Genomic DNA, 19,199 nt, shown 5'->3' on the forward strand with positions numbered 1-19,199 from the left:
GAACCAAAAAAAATACATATATATATATATATATATGTATGTGTATTACTCATAGAGCTATGTATGTTTGTAGTATTGTATATATATATATATTGATAGAGAAAGAAGGCAAGAGTTAGAATAATGCAATAATTTATATGTACTAAGTAAGTATGTATTTATGTTTACATACAGGTATATTTATGTTTTTGTATATACGTGTACGTATTCAAAAACGCAAGTGTTTTAGTGGGTGAAAGCGTTTAAAAATCAAACGCAAAAATATACACAAACACGTTTTTATGCAAAGTAAAAATTGACGCTTCAATGTTGAAAATCGTACGAGAGGTGTAGTTTTAGATGAATGTATAGTAAAAAATTTCGAGAAAAATGAATTTTTTTTTTTTGCGGAATTCAACTAATAGACGTACTTTTACACTAGCAAATATTGCATTTTAGTTTTGATTTTCTTGTTTGTGGTTTGTAAATAACTTATTGATATGGACGTGTTTGTTTTTTTTCGAGTATTTTTGTGTTGTTGTTACTAAGCGATATACAAATATAAATAATTTAAACTAAAAATTTTTATTATTATTATTTTGTGCATAAATTTCTCACACAAGAAAACATACCTGTGGACTGACTGGCGCTTTTGGAAGATTTAACGTATCCTCCTCTTCGGCGACGACGGTCGCCAATGTTATAAAATACGGAATGATGGCGATTATGTCGATAACATTCATGACATCCCTGCAGAAATTTAACTTATTCGGACATGCGAGGAACCTTTAATGCGAAACCGATGTTTGTATGAGTGTGTGGTTGTGTTAAAGAGAGAGAGAGAGAGAGAAAAAGAAGAGAGCATGAGTAATGCAATGTAAAAATTAAGAAAAAATTATGATTAAAACTAAGGCATTAAGAATTATGAGATAAAATACAGCGAGTAAATATAAAATCACAAAAATACGTAGAGGGATTTTGAAAAATGAGGGGAAAAATAAAACAAAATACTAAAGCAAAATAGAGAAGATTAATGCGATAATTTGGCGTAGTGGTAAGAGGTCTCATATAAGAATGCAGTATTTAATAAAAAATAAAAAAATTAAAAATAAAACAAAAAGGGTACACAACATAAAAGGCAAAAGGTATTACCGAAAAGAAAGTGAAAATTTTAGGTTTTAAAATCGTTCCATGAGAACGCCAAAAACAAATAAAAAAATAATAAATTATGAAAAACCATACGATTTTGGTAAAATATTGATTAATGGTTAAATGCATAAACAAAAATTATTTCGCCAAAAAGTTGGAGAATTTATGAGTTTAATGAGCAAAACAAAAAAACTTAATATGGAATGGGATGCGAAGATTGCAACATAGAAAAGGGTCACAGATGAAATTTGATTACAAATCAAACTGAGCGGATATTGAATGAGAAATATTTATAAGTTAAAAAACTAGAATTTTTCTTTAAAAATACTATTTTGAAACTCTTTTGTCGAAGTGAAGAAATACATATTTTTATAGCTAAGTGAACTAGTAATTAAACATTCTTAGTTTCTATTATAATTAATTGAAACGCATAGTATGTATAGTACTTATTTTATTTTACTTTTTTTTAGGTTATTTTACTTTGTTTTATTTTAGTTTACTTCACTTTTTTAGGTTATTTTATTTTATTTTATTTTATTTTATTTTATTTTATTTTATTTTATTTTATTNTATTTTATTTTATTTTATTTTATTTTATTTTATTTTATTTTATTTTATTTTATTTTATTTTATTTTATTTTATTTTATTTTATTTTATTTTATTATTATTTAAAATAAATTCAATTTAATTTAATTTCATTCAATTTAATTTAGTTTAATTTAATTTAATTTATTTGTCTTAATTTTATTTCATTATATTTTGATAAAAAAAACAATTTTTTTTAATAGCGCCCCTTGGCACGCAATGGCAAACCTCCGATTGTATTTCTGCCATCGAAAAGAGTTTCTCATAGAAATACAATCGCCGTTCGGAGTCGACGTAAAACTGTAGGTCTCTCCCCATTGTGTGACAATATCCAGGCGCACGCTATACATCGGAGGAGAAGCTCGGACATACACTACTTTATTGTGTAAGCGCTCGTTCTGGACACTGCCACTTAATTTTTTTTTTTTAATTTCATTTGTTGTTTTTTTATTTTTTTGTTACAATATATATTTTTCTGTATTCAGTTAAATTAAGTTTTATTTTTCATTTCATCTTTCTATTTTTTATGTTATTTTCTGTTTAATTATATTTAATTTCATATTTTTATATTTTTTAAATTTTATTTTGTGTTATTTTTTTATTTTTGATTTTAGTTTTAGATTTATATTTTATTACTTATTACTTACTTACAAAATTACAACGTAACACAATGTATTTTTGTTAAGTAATGAAGTTGTTTTCTTGCTTTTGGCAACAATTTTAGCCAGAAGAATGTTAAAATTTCAATTTTATTTTCGCTATTCGAGTAACTTTTGTAGGTCCTCGTTGTTTTTCTTACTTACTATTGTAATAATATATATTTTTTATACATCAAATACGTTTTCATATCTGTGTAAATGTGTATGTATATGTACAACCGTACAGACATCATCGCCATTATCACAAAGGACACTAAGCGCAATTTTTGGTAAATTATTTTTTAAAATATTTTTTTTTTTTGCTCTCAGCCTATTTTGAGTTTATTTTAATTTTTAAAGCTTTCGTGTAAAATTCTCACTTAGAGCCTCTGCCAATAATAACGCTGATATGCAATAATTTGACACGTTAAAAATACTTGTTTTGGTCCTCTTATTACCGAACTGGAGTTTTATCTAATTTTCTGTTTTCTACTCGCATTATTTTTTTATAAAAAAATATTTTATAATAATCTTAAAGGTTATATAGTGCCCAAATAAGTAAACTTACCTGACTGTGAGTTCAAATGTAAACCAAATAATACATATTGTTTCTATAAGGAAGAAAGGATCTGTGATGTCAGGCACCTCGTCTTCCTCGATTTTTGTGCCATTTGTTGTTGTATGAACACCTGTTTCGTTGTTGAGTAGTAATTTCAAAGAAGTTTATTAATGACATTTACAAAAAAATAATTTTACACACATGTATGTATGTTGAATTTAGCATTGAAGCATTTACAGAGTTAGTTTGAATAAAATAGAGGTATTTTAAATAACTTTTTTATTTTTTTGTTTTTTTTTTTGTAAGATATATTCAAAATATTCGAGGCGAAGGAGAGGAAATGTTGGTTTGAAGTGTTTACACATGTGTGAATATTTTAAGGTGTGTGACAGCATTTAAAATTTTTATTTTTATTTTTTTAATGATTATCTTAACAAAAATGCAAATGTAGCGGTGATTCTATGTGGAATAAGTTTATTTCATAATTCATATTTGCACCAAATTAATTGCATACGCTTAGGCTGTGTGCTGCACAAAATTTGAATTGGCTGCTAGCCATTCAAAAAGCTCAAGTCATCCAAGCTCATCCTATTATAAGGCATTTAAGTTGTTGTTTTCGTAATTAAAACAAAAAAATGTTATAGAATAGATAAAATAATAATAAAATTAATTAAAATACTGTCAACTCGTCGTGTTTGGGGTTGGCATGATGGGGAAAAAATTGTATAAATTAAATTGTATTGTACGAGTATTTATACATAATATGCTTTACTTTTCACAACTTAATGTCAAAAGGATAAGTGCACTCTAGGCAACCAATATATTGTCGTAAATGTACACACATAAATATTTATAGATATTTTTTAATTTACGAATATAGTTAATATTAGAATAATGTATTTTAATACCGTTAAAAATTAAGCTCGTTTAGCTATAAACATTTAATTAAGAGGCAAACTGGTTTGAGTTATTGAAAAGCGGAAAAAATAAAACTTACTTAATTTTTAATAGTCGCTGTTGACAGTGAAGATTTGATGTGTACTGCGAAATTTTTTTCAGTAGTTTAAAAACAGTCATAGACAGAGAGAGCTGTTACCCTGTAGGGGTCTATATAAAATCTACAGAGAGCTTAAAAAGCTCGCCTTAAATATAACTCTTTTTAAAACGGCGTTGGAATTTTCGTTACTGCTTTTTCAGAGCTTTTGGCGCATTCGTAAAGAATAATACCACATTTGGCAAAAGAGTTTCCTAAGTATAATTAAAATAAACAAAATAATAATTAAATACCAATTTTATTAGAGCTTTCTTACGGATTTTGTAATGCTCTTGAGAAATTAGGAAAGGAGATCCTGCAATAGCGGTAGTTGCACAGAGTTGTTTTAAATAAAAATACTACGAGTACAAATGAATAATCGTGAAATTTAGAAAAAGCTGTTAAAAATTTTTTCGTTTACATGAGAAGCTTTAAAAAGTTTGAGCGGAATAATTTTTATATACATACAGACATACATACGTTTTAGCTTCTTTATTTACACACTCATTTATATTCTTATGAGCACAATACTAAAGGGCTCTTTCAGAGTAGCAAGCTTTTTTACCGACAAATTAATGAATATTAAATTAAATTATTTAAATCTCAAACCAGAATGTACTCTCAACTTTTTGCGCTGGCTTTACATTTTAGGCTTTATAAGTAGGTATTTTATATAAGTATTTTCAAAGGCATTGGTTGGAGCACATCTAGTTACAACACCGAACAATTATTATTATTATTAAAATTGTATTTTTTGTTAAGAAAAAATTATCCAACCCGTTCCAGAAGCTTTTTGATTTCAATATATTGTATTTGACATCAAGTTGCAAAAATGGATGCAAAAAGCGGAAAAATAAGAATTTAAGCGAAGTATTAAAAAATCTAATGTTTAGTATGTTTGAGATTAGTAAAAGGAAAACGTTAAGTAGAGAAAAATTTTAGTAAAAAAACTGAGCTAAAATTAAATGAGCTTTTTCACATTTTTCTGAAGTAGATGAATGGTGGTGTTTACCACATAATTTGGGTTAAAAAGCTTTCCGTTAAATATTAGCGCTTAGCGCTTTCGTAAAGCTTTCGCTGAAGTTTTGTAACGCTTTGGTAATGAAAGCTCGAAAGTTTGAGAGTTCACTTTGATCCAATATGCAGAAGAATGCTCGAGCTAACGACATACTTTTGTTGACTAAGCTTTCACTGGAACTGCTTAGCTTAATGCTGGCGCGATAAAAGTAAAGACTTCATTCAAGTTACTATGGCATACGTTTTTATAATAAATGCTCATGGATTTAGAAATTTCTGAATTCCAATTTCAACGAATCGCCAGAACGGCTAGAAAATGTGAGCTTTCGTAACGAAGCTCATGGATTCAGAAATTTCTAAATTCATACTATTTGAGATAGAAGTGTGGTTAGATTAACCATATATAGAAATGTATGTATGTAGTTTTGGTTTTGAAGCTTTAACTACAATTAGCATAGTAACGAGTCGTAATTAGCGTAAAGCTTTCACTCAAGCAAGGCTTACGTTTTTGTCGTAGCGGTTTTGAGAAGTTTCATGAATCCAAAGCGTTTGGTCCGGGAGCTTTCTCTTCTTCAAAAAATTATGAAAAAGCTCATACATTCAAAAAGCTTAATGTATTTGTTTTTTTGCTGTTTTCAACTCACCTTGTAATGCTTAAATTCGGGTAATGTTTCTAGACAAAATATAACAATTGATAGCAATATAACAAATACACTAATTATGGCTACAACTCTGGCGGCTTGCGAACTCTCCGGATACTCGAAGAGTAACCAGACTTTTCTTTGGTTTTCATTATCCGGCAATGGTCTTTCCTCCTCTTTAATAAAGCCTTCATCCTCTCTGTGGCATTACGAATGTCGGTTGACGTGATGTGGTTTCAAAAATTAAACAAAAAGCACAGAAAGTGTTATTTAGTTAATTATCTACAGTTACAAAATACTTATATGCATTTTCACTCTAAAATAAAGACCAACCAATTTACATCGAATTTTAAATGTTTCTTTTTTTTCACGCTGCCTTTTTCATTTCTTATTCAATAGACACCAAATATGTATATGTACGTATTACTTAGCAACCGTCAGTGATCATTTTAATTAAAAGGTAACACTGAAGTAATTTGTAAATTTGTCTTAAATTTAAACAAAAATTAACAACAATTCTACTTAGAAAAAAACTAAAAGAAAATTCAAAATTATTTTTTCTTTTTACGTGTCTGTTCGTTTTTATGAGTAAGTGTATGCGTGTAAATATGTACATAAGTAAAACATTCAAAAAACCACACTAAATATGTATATCGCAATCAACGGTTGTCTGTGTTGCCAAATTTCGCTGCGTTCAACGGTGTATTTATTCAACAGCGGTGGTAGGTAGCTTCGGCGGCTGAGATGGTTTGTGTCTTGAATGGACATTTTGTTGTGCATAGGGCGTGTAAGCATCTCTGCATGCCCAGCGTTGTATTGCTTATTACTTTGCATATACATATGTATGTATAATCGCTACGAGCCCGCTTTGCTATGTCATGTTTGTTTGTATGTATTTAGTATTATGCACTACAAAATGATTTCAGCTACAAATGTAGTGTGCGTGTAATGCGTACGAGTATGTAGTGTATATGAACTTTTTCGACATTAGTTATTTTATTTTTGTTTTTGTTTGGTGATCGTTGCACTTCAAGTAAAACTCCCATTCAAATTTCAATGGAATTGGCTTTTGTTTAATTTGCTTGCTGCTTTTGCGCATGCGTGTGCGTGCCACGGTACCGGCCACATACTCCCCCAATGCCGTATGCACAAAATTTTAAGCTGGTGGTCAAGTGATTAATTGTGTTGCAATAGTAGTTATTTTCATTTGCTTTAGCGTTTTTTTTTTCATCAAAATTTGTTGCAACATTTCAAAGAATTTTGTTCTTATTCGATGACGTGTGGATTATATCCGGATTAATTTTAAATAAAATTTTTTTTAAACAAACAAAAAAGAATTATCAATTTTTTATAAAATTAATTTCAATTTCATACAACACCAATTTTCAAACAACAACAATAACATCGAACATGTTGTATTTACATAGAGAGTAAGTGATAGCAATGAGCGTTGGTTACGAGTGTCCTTTCGGAAGTTTATTGATTTTTATTAATGGAATACAAACATAGAACTGCAATTAATGCCCAGTTGGAATATAGTAGTCAACGATAGATCGGCTAGTCTATGTACTGGTTACGATTAAACTTTCCTTTTTTCTTAAGTAGTTTATAGTAAAGGATACACATCTTTCTGGGTACAAAAATTTATCCATTGCAAAGTAAAAAATATGGGTTTGCTCTATTTTAGCTGTGGTTAATTAAGCCTTTCGCTGGTGGTCGAACCATTTCATGGGGACAGTAAATATTCAGAGAAAAATGGAATCAGACGGGAGTAGAAAAAACCTTTAAACGCCAATACTAACAAAGGCTATTCTTTAGGTGGAGGATGAAAGAAGTAAAAGAGCCACAGTATAACGAACGCTCTCAGAGAGAAGTATTTCGTGAATCAGCAATATTCAAGATCCGCACGACAATCTTGCGATGTGCTAGGTTCTATCTGAGAGTAGACTTCTATGCAAGGTTCGCTTTATACTAAATAAATACTAAAGCTATCTACTGAAAGATAACTCTTAAAAATTGTAGTTTATCAGGCTTGCAGTATGCGTTCCGAAATTCGCTAGTTTCGTGAAAAATTTCCAGAACAAGTTACGTCGTGAATTCATCGCAGGTCGAAGCTCCAACGACGCCTCCGGGAACAGCAACAACAACATACCCGAGCCGACAACAGGTGCTAAAAGAAGCTAACGGAACGTCGGACTCATCGCATGCCCAAAGCTTGCAATACGGACACCACAAAGGGCCTGCTTCCATCCGTAAAGTTAGGAAGATGTTAGGGCGGCCGAGGAAGTGGTTTTGTGGGAGGTAACAGGAGGCAGAAAGTATATGCTCATGGACCGCAAAGACCGCAAGTAATGGCACCTCACCCCAAAACCTTCCATAAATCGAGGCACATGAAATGCCTTTAAGTGAATTTTACCACGCCAAGGCAAGTTTAAATATTTTGTGCTAGAAGTTTCACAAACGAAGGCTTAGGTTTAGCCTTCATCCACGGACCCTGCATAAGTAAAAGTGGTGTCAAAGGCCTTTTTATAAAGGATGGTAAGATTATCTATCCCTTCAGCTTACGCCCGAGGGTAGCGATGCTATTAAGTAACAAACTAACGTTTCTTCTGCTCTCAAAGTTCATGATGGCGGATCTTGTTGCGGTCTGGGCAAAAAACTCCAACTCCTAGGGAGCGTAGAAAGTAGTAAAATCACTAATAGATCACTGCCGTCAGAGTAGTAGACCATGGATACTCTGCTATTATGAAAATGTCTATAATACTGTTTAAGAGAGCACCGACTCCAACAAAAAGGATGAACTTGAGTTTTGAGAACGCTATTAGCAGGGAAGTCGTAGATATTAATTTAAGTTGTCAAAATATGGCAGCGTATGTCGCAAACTGGCCCGTCTCAGGAGAGGTATCGATGCCAGACCGTATGCCAATAGAATTCGTCATTGGTCACTTGTTTTTAGAAATCCTAGGAAAACGAACTCTAACCGCGATCCAATAGTCCTATCGCGACTGCAAAGGAGCTTGAGACTGAGACTGAACATCTTCATTCAGCCATTGGAATAGCTTTCAACAGTAGTTGTCCCCAAGAAAAGGTGCAATTCAAACGTGATATGTCTTGGTGGTGCAAGGAGCTTTAGCGAATGAGATGCCAGGCGGGAAAACTATTCAATGGTCCAAAGAATACCGGTGATTGCAATCTGTATAATTTGCGCTAACTTCCTTTAACAAAGAATCGTGGAAATCTTAAAAGGCGAAACCACTGCGTGAAAAAATAGCCTGCCAGAAGCAGTACGCTCCAGCTAAGGAACATGAGAAAACGATCGGCACTCTAAAGAAATGAGATGGTAATTATACTCAGCATCCGGGCGAGACACTCACTTTCCGGGCTATGCAGCAGGCTATTATCGACCGGAAGTGGGTGCTCAAACATACACTTCTGACATGGAACAAAGCCTTGGAACTAAACTCACCTCTGTAGAAAGAGTGCAATGGGCGGTATTATATTTGTCCCTTCTAAATAACCAGGACAAGATGGGGTCTATCTTTGCCTATTTCAACAAGGAAGTAATTATATAGCCCCAGTCCTCTCTGGATTATACAAAGCGTCGCTCTTACTGTGCCATATTCCTAGTAGAAGGAAACCAGGTAAACCTGACCAGATGCTTTCATCCTACATACCCATTATCCTTAGCTCCTTTATCATAAAAGCCATGGGAAAATCTTGTGGTTCAACACATCAGAGAATTCAACCTATCGGAATGATCACTTAATATGAAAAAATTCGCCTATCAACTAGATAAATCCATTGATACTGCTATTCATAGCCTTACGTCAAAGGATTATCCATTAATCCCGCTAAAACTAAGGTTTAAGAAAAAGCTTATCCGTGGCTAAATTTACTATGGGAGGTACTAGAATAAGGTTTTCAAATGAAGCAAAATACCTGGTAGGCAAACTTGGATGCGACCCTCCACAAATCGATGACAATGCAGACCTGTCTTGCTGACGCACACAGTGCTCTGGTGAGTATACTGCCTTCCCAATCATAATATAGAGGGAGGCCACTAGCCTTGCGATTCCTAAATATTTCAGAATTAAAACCGGACATATGACAAGTAGCGTAGGAAACTCTTAAGGCGGATTCATCGTTTTAGTTCAGAACTTTGCTACCATGTGGTTGTTGTTGCGTTTCTCTCACAATTAGAGAAATATAACAACAACCACATGGAAGAAAAAGTTCAGAACTAGAAAGATGAATCCGCTTTTAGACCAAACCATGAGATGAAGTTGGTACACTGATGGATCAAAAATTTAAGATGGAAAGACTGCATCTGGTATATTTGGGACGAATTTTAAATGAACGATAACTATTGGACAGCGTCCCCAACATTACCCAGCGGAGATTCAAGCAATAAGTATCTCTGGAAAGGAATATCTCAGAAGAGGCACAGCTTCTAAGAACATCTGTATTATCTCGCATAGTCAGGCTGCCTTGCTAGTAAAATACCGATTCAACAAAACAGTACTACTGGGCTGGGTGCCAGAGAATGAGGGACACGATTGCAATGGCCTAGCAAAAGAACCACAATTTTCCATGACCCGGAACCCTATATGAGCTCACCAAAGCCCACTATAAATTCCACTTGTGCTGAAGTGATTGTCCAGGACAAAGACAAACTAAGCGGTTGATCCGTCAATCGCAATACGCTTTAAAAACGCGCCTAAACTAGGCAGAGAGAACCTTCAAACTCTAATTGGGTACTTCACGGGACATCGCACCTTAGTAAGATAAATCTTTCAGACGAAGAAACGTTAGAACACTGCCTTTGTGAATGTGTTGCTCGCAGGCTCGCTCATCTAGGTGGTATAACACTTAATCTATTCGAAATGCCTTCATGTATAGGATAAAGGGCCACGCACAGTAGACCACCTTAGCGCAAGCGGTGCTTATGGCTCATAATAAAAAATAATAATACGTCGGGAAGTTTTAATGAAAAGCAATTTAAAGCCAAGCTCCTCTTTTTACGCCCTAAATGGTCCAAAAATGTAATGTGATTTTTGCCGAAAAATTTTTGAAGAACGCAAAGGTGTTCCTAAATGCAAGGGCAAAGCGGCAAAATGTAGTAAAAAAAGCCGTCGGATTCCCTTGAAAATATGGCAATTGATATCTTTGTGGGCTTATCAGTGTAACCGTATAAATTTAATTATATCGTCACAGTATTAAGTTAGTGTTATTCAATGAGTGCTTTTCTCCTTGCCGTCTATATATGTAAAATACATATAGAAATAACTTAAAAAAGTGAATGATTCTCTTTGCAAGAGAGCTCTAGCGGTTGATATTTAGGGAGCTTTACCCCCTCCCCACATATGTATTTACATACCAGATTTTCTGTTAGAGGTCATAATCCTTAATACATATATTGCATTAAATACTTCAAAGTAAGTTTATTGGGTCTTAATGATTTTTATGAAATTTCTCATGGGACTTTGTATGATATTCACATTCCGTGCGCGCTGAAGTATGCTGAAGTGCATCAATTTAACTACGCATGACGTTTGTAAAAAATATTATGGTCATCATTTTGTAGTGATATATATATATATTTGTAGTTAGATGGTTGAAAGACTACGCATGTACTTGTATATGTAAGTATGTGTAGGTAATGATTTACATTGTGTATTTATAACAACTATGTAAACTACATTGATTTACAGCCGAGTGTGCCTTATGTGGCTTGAAAGCGCCTTAAGGTGAATTCAAATTACGAAGAGAAAAATACTTAGCTGTCAAGTACAAATAAACAAATTTTTCCAACAAGGATTGTAGGTACTCGTAAGTATGTAAAAAAAATACTTATTTTCTAAGTTCATGCTTTTTTTCGAAATCATTTTCCAACTGGGCTTTGTAAATATACAAACATTTGTATTAGTGTTAAAACACAGTAAACATAATTGGTTAAACAAAAATAATGCTCTGTACATTTATTTATTAGTGTATATCGATGCTACTCTGCAATAACGACACAACTCTGTTAAGCGTCGCATATCTCTAAACCTGGTTCAATCCATGTAAATTCTTTGCTAAATTAAGTAGTAAAAATTACTAAAGTAAATAGAAAGAATCAGACGTGGATTCGACAAGCATTAGAGACATGAGACAGTTAACAGTAGTAAGCATTTAGTTTTTTTTTTTTTAAGTTTTGAGTTGTGCCGTTCTTGCAGAGGATTATCGATTATATAGTTATACAAGTCTACTTAAAAAAAAAAAATAAACAAATTTTTGTTAATTACGAGTAGAAATCATTCAGCATTAATATTCCAATTAAGTCTACGCATCGGTTTTGTAATCAATTATTTATTTAAATTTCAACAAAAAATATTTGCTTTTGTTTTTTTTTTCTTTATATACAAATATTTTGTATCGTGTGTTTTTTTTTCTGTTTTGGTAACACTCTTACCTGAATTTATTAATTGCTTGATCACCTAATTCATAAAATTTTATTTCTTCACTAAATACGTCTAAAGGGACATTGACCGGTCTCCGCAGTCGACCACCTAAATGAGGGAGTTTCATTGTAAAATATACATAAATTATAGTAATGATTGTAACAATAATGATGAAAATAATAAGGAAAATTGGTTTTTTCACGTTGTTTGTATGTTTATGATTGTTTAGTGGTGTGCATGTGTTGATGCAAACGATTATGTTTTGTTAGATGAAAGAGGGGGTAAAAGAGAAGAGCAGAAAAATTCATGTTAATATATATTTATTACAATATTTTATATTAATTTCTGTGAAGAAAAAATACATGAAATATTTTTTTTTTTTATATATTAAAAAACATTCTTGGTTAAAATAAGAAAATATTATTCAAGCATTAAGCATAGAAATTATACAGTTCTTAAGAAAAGCAAGCAATATTTAAACAAAAAACACAACCGACTTCAATGATAATATGAAAATAAGCCAAACTAGTATGGGACCACGACCTTTCCGATAAAAAAAAAAATATCAATAATGGTTCGGGTGGTTCAAAATTATCCGGTAGTATACATAAAAAAAAGTTTCCAAAGAATAAAAAACCTTTCTCATTTTTTTGAAGTTGGTTAATTGCAAGAAGTAATTTGCATTATTTCTGTTTGAAAAATACTTTGCCGTTGCTGTAAATATTCTTGAAGAAAAAAATAACCAAATTAGTATGGGACCACCTATAAGGTAACACCTTTCCCTAAAAAAAAAAAAAGAATTATAGGAATCGGTTGACGTGGAAAAAAAGGAAAACAAAATATTCCGACGAATTGATGACCTTCATCTCTTTTTGAAGTCGGTTAAATTTATTTTTTATTTTTTTTGTGCGTCATTCTATATGTGTAAATTTTTCGTTTTTCTTAAGAGCTGTACACCGAGGTTTATTATAAAATTATAAGTAAAAAATCAAAATCATCACTAAAAGAATTCTCGACAGCAATTCGGGTGGTAGCAGAGGAAGAGGGAGGCTCCTACTGCGATAAAAAGACAAAGTGGAGAAGGACTTGTGGCTTCACTAGGCATTTCCAATTGGCGTCAGTTGACACAGAAGCGAAACGACTGGTGTGCTTTGTTGAGCTCGGCTAAAATCGCTTAGGCGGGTACAGCGCCAAATAAGAAAAAAAATATATAAAAACCACCCTCATAAAATTATCTTGGCACCTAAGTGAAGCTGAGAAATCCGTTTAAGGACAGACAATGTAGTTGTTCCAATCTCAATTCGATTGAGCAAAAAAGGGGCAACTCCAGTAAAGAGAAAGACGGACGGAAATGGAGAAATTTGTCTGTATTGCTATCCACCTTCAGGCAAGATGCATGTTATCGATTTCGATGTTAACTGTGGCAGCTAGCTAGCGATCGCACTTGCTTCGTTTTCAATTTGCCGCCCAGGACTGCCGCAGGTTAGTGGTGAGAGGTGCGTAGTAGCTGTCCGGATGACCCTTGTTCAATCACAATGCTGAGCAACATAAAAAAAATCATAGAAAAGGCAATGCGGTTTGCACTGAGTGTACTTCTGGTATGAAAAAGCTTTTCATATAAAGAGTTTGCCGTTTGGAGGCAACTTATGCGGAAATAAATAAACTGCAGGTATGTCTCTCCACCACTGGATCAATGAGAACTTGCTCTGGAGTCTCTTATATCTGATCATCATATTTTATATTAAAGCAACAGCAGTGACGAGGAGGTTGCAGCACAAATCCCGAAAAACCCTTTGGGAATTTGTATACTGTTACACCAACAACAACGAGGAAGTTACAAATTCGACGATCTAACGACTACTACACTAAGTAAGACGCTTCATACAGGGGTTCACGGGAAGATACCTGGGTTCGAAAGATACGGGCTTTCGGATTCCGTGACCAAGGATATCTGCTTTGGAAGAAAATTCTTAGTGAAAACAATATTAAGCTCACGAGGACTGTACAAACGGGCTCCTTGTTTTGGACTCCAGAAATGGTACATAGGTATATGGGTGTAACAAAGAAGGAAGTCAGAGCGAATGTTGGTATTTAAAATAACAGGTAAATATTCCAAGTTGAAGTTAAATTAAATCAGAAAAAGGGGCAAGGGTGCGTTGTTAGTTATGATCTCAGATAGCCAAGGCGCACGGAGTCTCTTTAAACCAGGCGTTTTGTGTATATATAATTTATGCTTTAAATTCGATAAAAAGCGAACAAAAAAGGTATCCGCCATCCTTTAAATTCAAATTTAGAAGTTTACATGAACTACACAAAAGGTTAGATTTGAAATTATACTCGATAATAAGTATGTGTGTAGAAAGGAATTACATAAACCACTGCTTTTTGGGAGCGCTTCGTATTCGTTAAGATCTATTTACCAAATTCTAGGGTCTGTTCCCATATATAGTTAGAAAAATGGGTTAAAGAAGCCTTAGAAGCGAAAGGCGAGAAAAGAGATTATTCATTATGCATACATAATTAGATTATTATTAAGGTAATTAAATCAAAATAATTATTCAACAAATATGTATTCAAAAAAAAAAAAGATAAAAACGTAAGACTTACACCATAATTATATGTATGTAGTACACTTACCACTTTGATAATAGTATAAAATTGCATCGAAGCTCGGCCGACTACGGTCAAAAAAATATTCATTTCTAAGCGGGTCAAAGTACCGTAATCGCCGAGCTGGATCCCCCAGCAGTGTGTCCGGAAATTGATTTAACGTTCGTAATTGTGTTTCGAACCTTAACCCGCTTACCTATAGCAGGAGGCATTGTGCATCGATGAAAAATTAAAAAAAAATTAAATAAAACAAAAATCAAGAAGAATAGAAAGAGAATGCATTGAGAAATGCAAGAAATATGAAAACAGTATTATATAACCTTTTAGGCAAAAGAAAAGAAGTAAACATAAAAAATATTTTACAAAATAATGGTTAGTGCAGACAATACATAATTTTTTGCTATATATTTTGATCTACGAAATGTGAGTCGTTGACTGAAATTTTAAAGAAGTCTTTGAATTTTAATTTGAGTTCGAATTTGATTTGGAATTTGAGTTTGAGTTTGACTTTGCATTCGAATTTATATTTACACATATAAGGACGTGTGTGAATCGGTAGCAAAGTTCTGTGGGGAAAACTGGTGAATAAAATGTTTACTATGGTGAGACAGTTTTGCCAATCTGTTGTGTGAAATGAAATCTTTTTTGACAGCAGTAAATTTTTGACAACCGCAGAATAAAATATTATAAATTGAAGAGAAATTAATATTTTAAGAAAAAATCTACCAGCATTGATCGATTTAAGCTTTTAATCAATTTAATTTTAATCAATTAAAGTTTTTGAAACATTAACGAAATGTATTTACAAGAAATATTTAATTAAGTGTTATTAATACTTCTTAATTTTTTCCACCAGAAACTCCATTTCCTAATATTTTATTGTTTTTGCTTGAATTTGGGGCAGAAAAATTATGCACATCAACAATTTTTGCGTTTGTCATAATTTTCTATGCATTTCTCAAAAAATTTCACTAGCCCCATGAGCTGGTGAAACTTTATTCACCTCATACTTGTCAAAATTTTAAATTTGAATTTGAACTTGAGTTTGAATATAAATTTGAGTAGGATATATTTTGTTNTTTAAATTTGAATTTGAACTTGAGTTTGAATATAAATTTGAGTAGGATATTTTGTCTGAAATTTGGAAAAATTTCTGGTTAATACTGAGTTACCGCAAGCGTAGAGTGAAAAGTTGCTAAGTCGTTTATTAAAAATTTTGCGGGGAAGGAAAAAGAAACATTTTTAAAACCCTTTCTTCAAGTATTTCGCAAAATTTTTAATACAACATTTGGTATGTTTAAAGGAGGCAGAGCTCCATACGAATCAGCAGGATTCGCTGTTTATTAAAGCTTNGAAATTTGGAAAAATTTCTGGTTAATACTGAGTTACCGCAAGCGTAGAGTAAAAAGTTGCTAAGTCGTTTATTAAAAATTTTGCGGGGAAGGAAAAAGAAACATTTTTAAAACCCTTTCTTAAAGTATTTCGCAAAATTTTTAATACAACATTTGGTATGTTTAAAGGAGGCAGAGCTCCATACGAATCAGCAGGATTCGCTGTTTATTAAAGCTATCGTATTATTTCGACCTTATCGGATTTTCGGTGGCTCCTTAGCAAATTTGCCTTTCATTGAATATAAAGGTGAAAAAATAAAGCAAGTGCTTTAGTCCCTTTTAAAACAATGCATTTTTTATTTCTCTTGCTTCCTAGATCAACGTATGAGTTTTCGTACAAAGTGGACTTATCCACTTTTCACTCCAAGCAAGAGATATTTATAAATTGTAAAATTTCAAAGCTTGATTTTGAATCAAATTTAAGTTTCAGTTCAACATAAATATGATTTCAATAGGAGATCGAGTGTGAATTTGAGTTTGAATTCAAATAAGTCTTGAATTTTAATTTTATATTGAAGATATTATACAGTGAAACTTCGATATAACGAATTTAAAGGGGTTGGACAAATGCTTCTCTATGTCTATACTTATATTTAAAAATATGAAAGCCTCGACAGAACGAAAAGTGCAAAGTTTTGGAATACATTTTCCATCAGTAGATATAGTTTATATTTTTTTAATAACGGGACTATAACAGTCAACATTTTCCGAATCCGCAATGTAGATGCTTTAGAGTCGACGGGGCCTTCAACGTCAATATATCGAGCCCTAACCGCCTAAAAGACGTAAGCGACATTTTTTTTTTCAAAATTTGTTTTCTTATGCAGAAGTGTATCTAGATGTTCTCGGAATATTTCTGCAACAAAAAAGTATATTTTGAAAAAAATAACGCTTATGTCATTCACAGAACTAGGTAGAGGCTTTTCGGTCTACACAAGTAGCTTTTGCTTACGGGACTTTAATCGCCAATATATTTTATGGAGCTTTTTTCTTTGGAAATATTTGCAATAACGAGGTTCTTTATGGTACTAAACAAAAAATTTTGTATGTTAAGTTTTTCGTTTTATTAAAGTTCGTTATGCCGAGGTTTTACTGTATACTATACGACATGAGTTTTAAATCGTTTTAAATAAATTTCGTATTTCAACCGAAATTTCAAGTTGATAAATTGAGTTTCATTTCTTGTTTCTTTTGTACTTACATTTATAACGACTCTTTCGCAAAAATCATGATCATGAGGAATGGGTTCAAAGTGCTGTGGCCCCCCACCATACCCATGACCTGCCCCCCCTTCTTCGTCTTGACTGCTTAATTTGGGTAAAGACCTGCAAGTAAAAGATGATACAATTTTTGAATTAGTAACCGTAGAGATTTGGATAAATATATCATATATATATATTTAATTAAATAAATATTACATACATTATACAATAGCGGTATTCACACCGAATTTGCTGCCTTAATACTTGGTTTTTGTATATGTAACGAAAGCACTAAAAAGCTAACTAAGAAAACAAGGCATGCTTGGCAGACTGACCTTCGCATACATTTTTGGTAAAACTCCCCATTTTCTGCGTGAAAGTAAAATTTTCGAAATGACAAAATGAATAAAATTTTGATTTGATCGGTAAATCTACTTCAAATTTGTTAAATATAATAGACCATTTCATAAGAGATTTTGTACTTTTTACTTAAAGATAAAACTAAAAAAAAATTTTGTAGGGTTTAAATTTAAACTTTTTCTAAATTTTGAAAATTAATTTAAACTCAACAGATATGAATAAATGGAGATTTTTTACATTCATTTTACTGTATTACGAGTTGCGTTTTGTTGCGCTCTACACCATTTTTATTTTTTTCGAAATCCTGGTTCCATATTGAAAAATTTTCCCGAATTGGTCTCGTTTACGCTATTTCTGAGCTTTTTGGTTAAAATAGTATGATTTTGGAGCCCTTTTTGCCCTATTTTGCGACACGTCGACAAATGCAGGGGCGAGATAAAATATTGGTACAGAGAGTTTTTAACAATGTATGCAACGTCTCTTATTCTAATTTCTTTTCGCAAATTTTGTATAAAAATATTACTTTATTTTTATATTCTTCCACATAAATAAATTGTAGACCATACCTTGTGCAGAAGAAACTGCGTGAAAAACATTGCCAGAAATCAGCGCGATTTTTTTTAAGCAACTTCATACTTGCACTTTGTTATACTAAAATTGAATAAGCTATAAATTGCATAAAATTTTTCAAAAAATATGATTAGAAAGTTGCAAATATTTCTGGAAATTTATAGAATTGTTTTGAATTTTGCTCAAGCTTAGATACATTTTTTATATTTTTTCGATTTTCGTTGTAGTATGAACTATATTTTTATAAACAATTAGCGAGAACTAATTAGAGTAGAAATCCTTGCATACATTGTGAAAAATTCTTTGTGTCAATACTTTTGTTCGTCACTGTACTAATAAAAATGAAAAAATAAAAATATTCTCCAGACCAAAAAAATTTGCAAAAATCTTTTCTTGTTATATATAGTATGAATCATTATAGCGGTAATATCTCAAAAGTTCGATTAATATTACTTTTCTTGTTTTTTGCTGGAAAAGTAAAAACAAAGCTGTTGCGAAAACCCATTTGCCGAACTAACATTAATGAGGTACAGAGCAAAAGGTTTTTACCGAACAGGCAGCTAAAGAACAGTCGAAGAAACGAAATCGGTGTGAATACCGCTAACTTTTTTTTTTTTTAATTAATTAAAGGTTATATTGAAAAAACCAATAATTCGATATCACAGTTTTACTGCATTAGACTATATTGAGATTTAAAGATTAAATATTAACAAGTAAGAAAGTCTAAGTTCGGGCGGAGCCGAACATTAAATACCCGGCGCAAGTGTTAAATATATGTTTTTTAACCTTCCGAAACCTTCCGCTAGATGGTAAGCCGGGGTGTATCAATTTTGAGTAAATTAGCGTCCTTCAATTTCGAAATATTGAAGTTTCAAGCATTTCTTAAATTTACCGTTATATGAGAATCGGCCGTTATTTTAGTCCGATTTCAATAATTTTCAACGTTTTGCTTACACGTGGCAAGTACAATAACCATACCGAGTTTGGTACAAATTGGTAGAACGGTTACCGATATACTTAT

General features: G+C 32.2%; 1 protein-coding gene across 1 annotated transcript in view; it reads right to left on the reverse strand.

Moving 5' to 3' along the window:
- Positions 1-17,382, reverse strand: part of Sh (Potassium voltage-gated channel protein Shaker) — a gene marked incomplete at its 5' end in the record, with an annotated part of 54,301 nt that extends 36,919 nt beyond the window's left edge. Inside the window, 6 exons of the mRNA XM_017623259.1 lie at positions 612-765; positions 2,921-3,041; positions 5,602-5,801; positions 12,057-12,153; positions 14,683-14,851; positions 17,248-17,382. Of these exons, the coding sequence (XP_017478748.1) occupies positions 612-765; positions 2,921-3,041; positions 5,602-5,801; positions 12,057-12,153; positions 14,683-14,851; positions 17,248-17,382 (876 nt within the window). The remainder of the gene's footprint in view (positions 1-611; positions 766-2,920; positions 3,042-5,601; positions 5,802-12,056; positions 12,154-14,682; positions 14,852-17,247) is intronic.
- Positions 17,383-19,199: the final 1,817 nt, after the last annotated feature.

The sequence above is a fragment of the Rhagoletis zephyria genome, unplaced genomic scaffold, assembly GCF_001687245.7.
Source record: "Rhagoletis zephyria isolate East Lansing unplaced genomic scaffold, Rhagoletis_zephyria_1.1 Rzeph_scaffold_03100, whole genome shotgun sequence".
Classification (NCBI taxonomy): Eukaryota; Metazoa; Arthropoda; class Insecta; order Diptera; family Tephritidae; genus Rhagoletis; species Rhagoletis zephyria.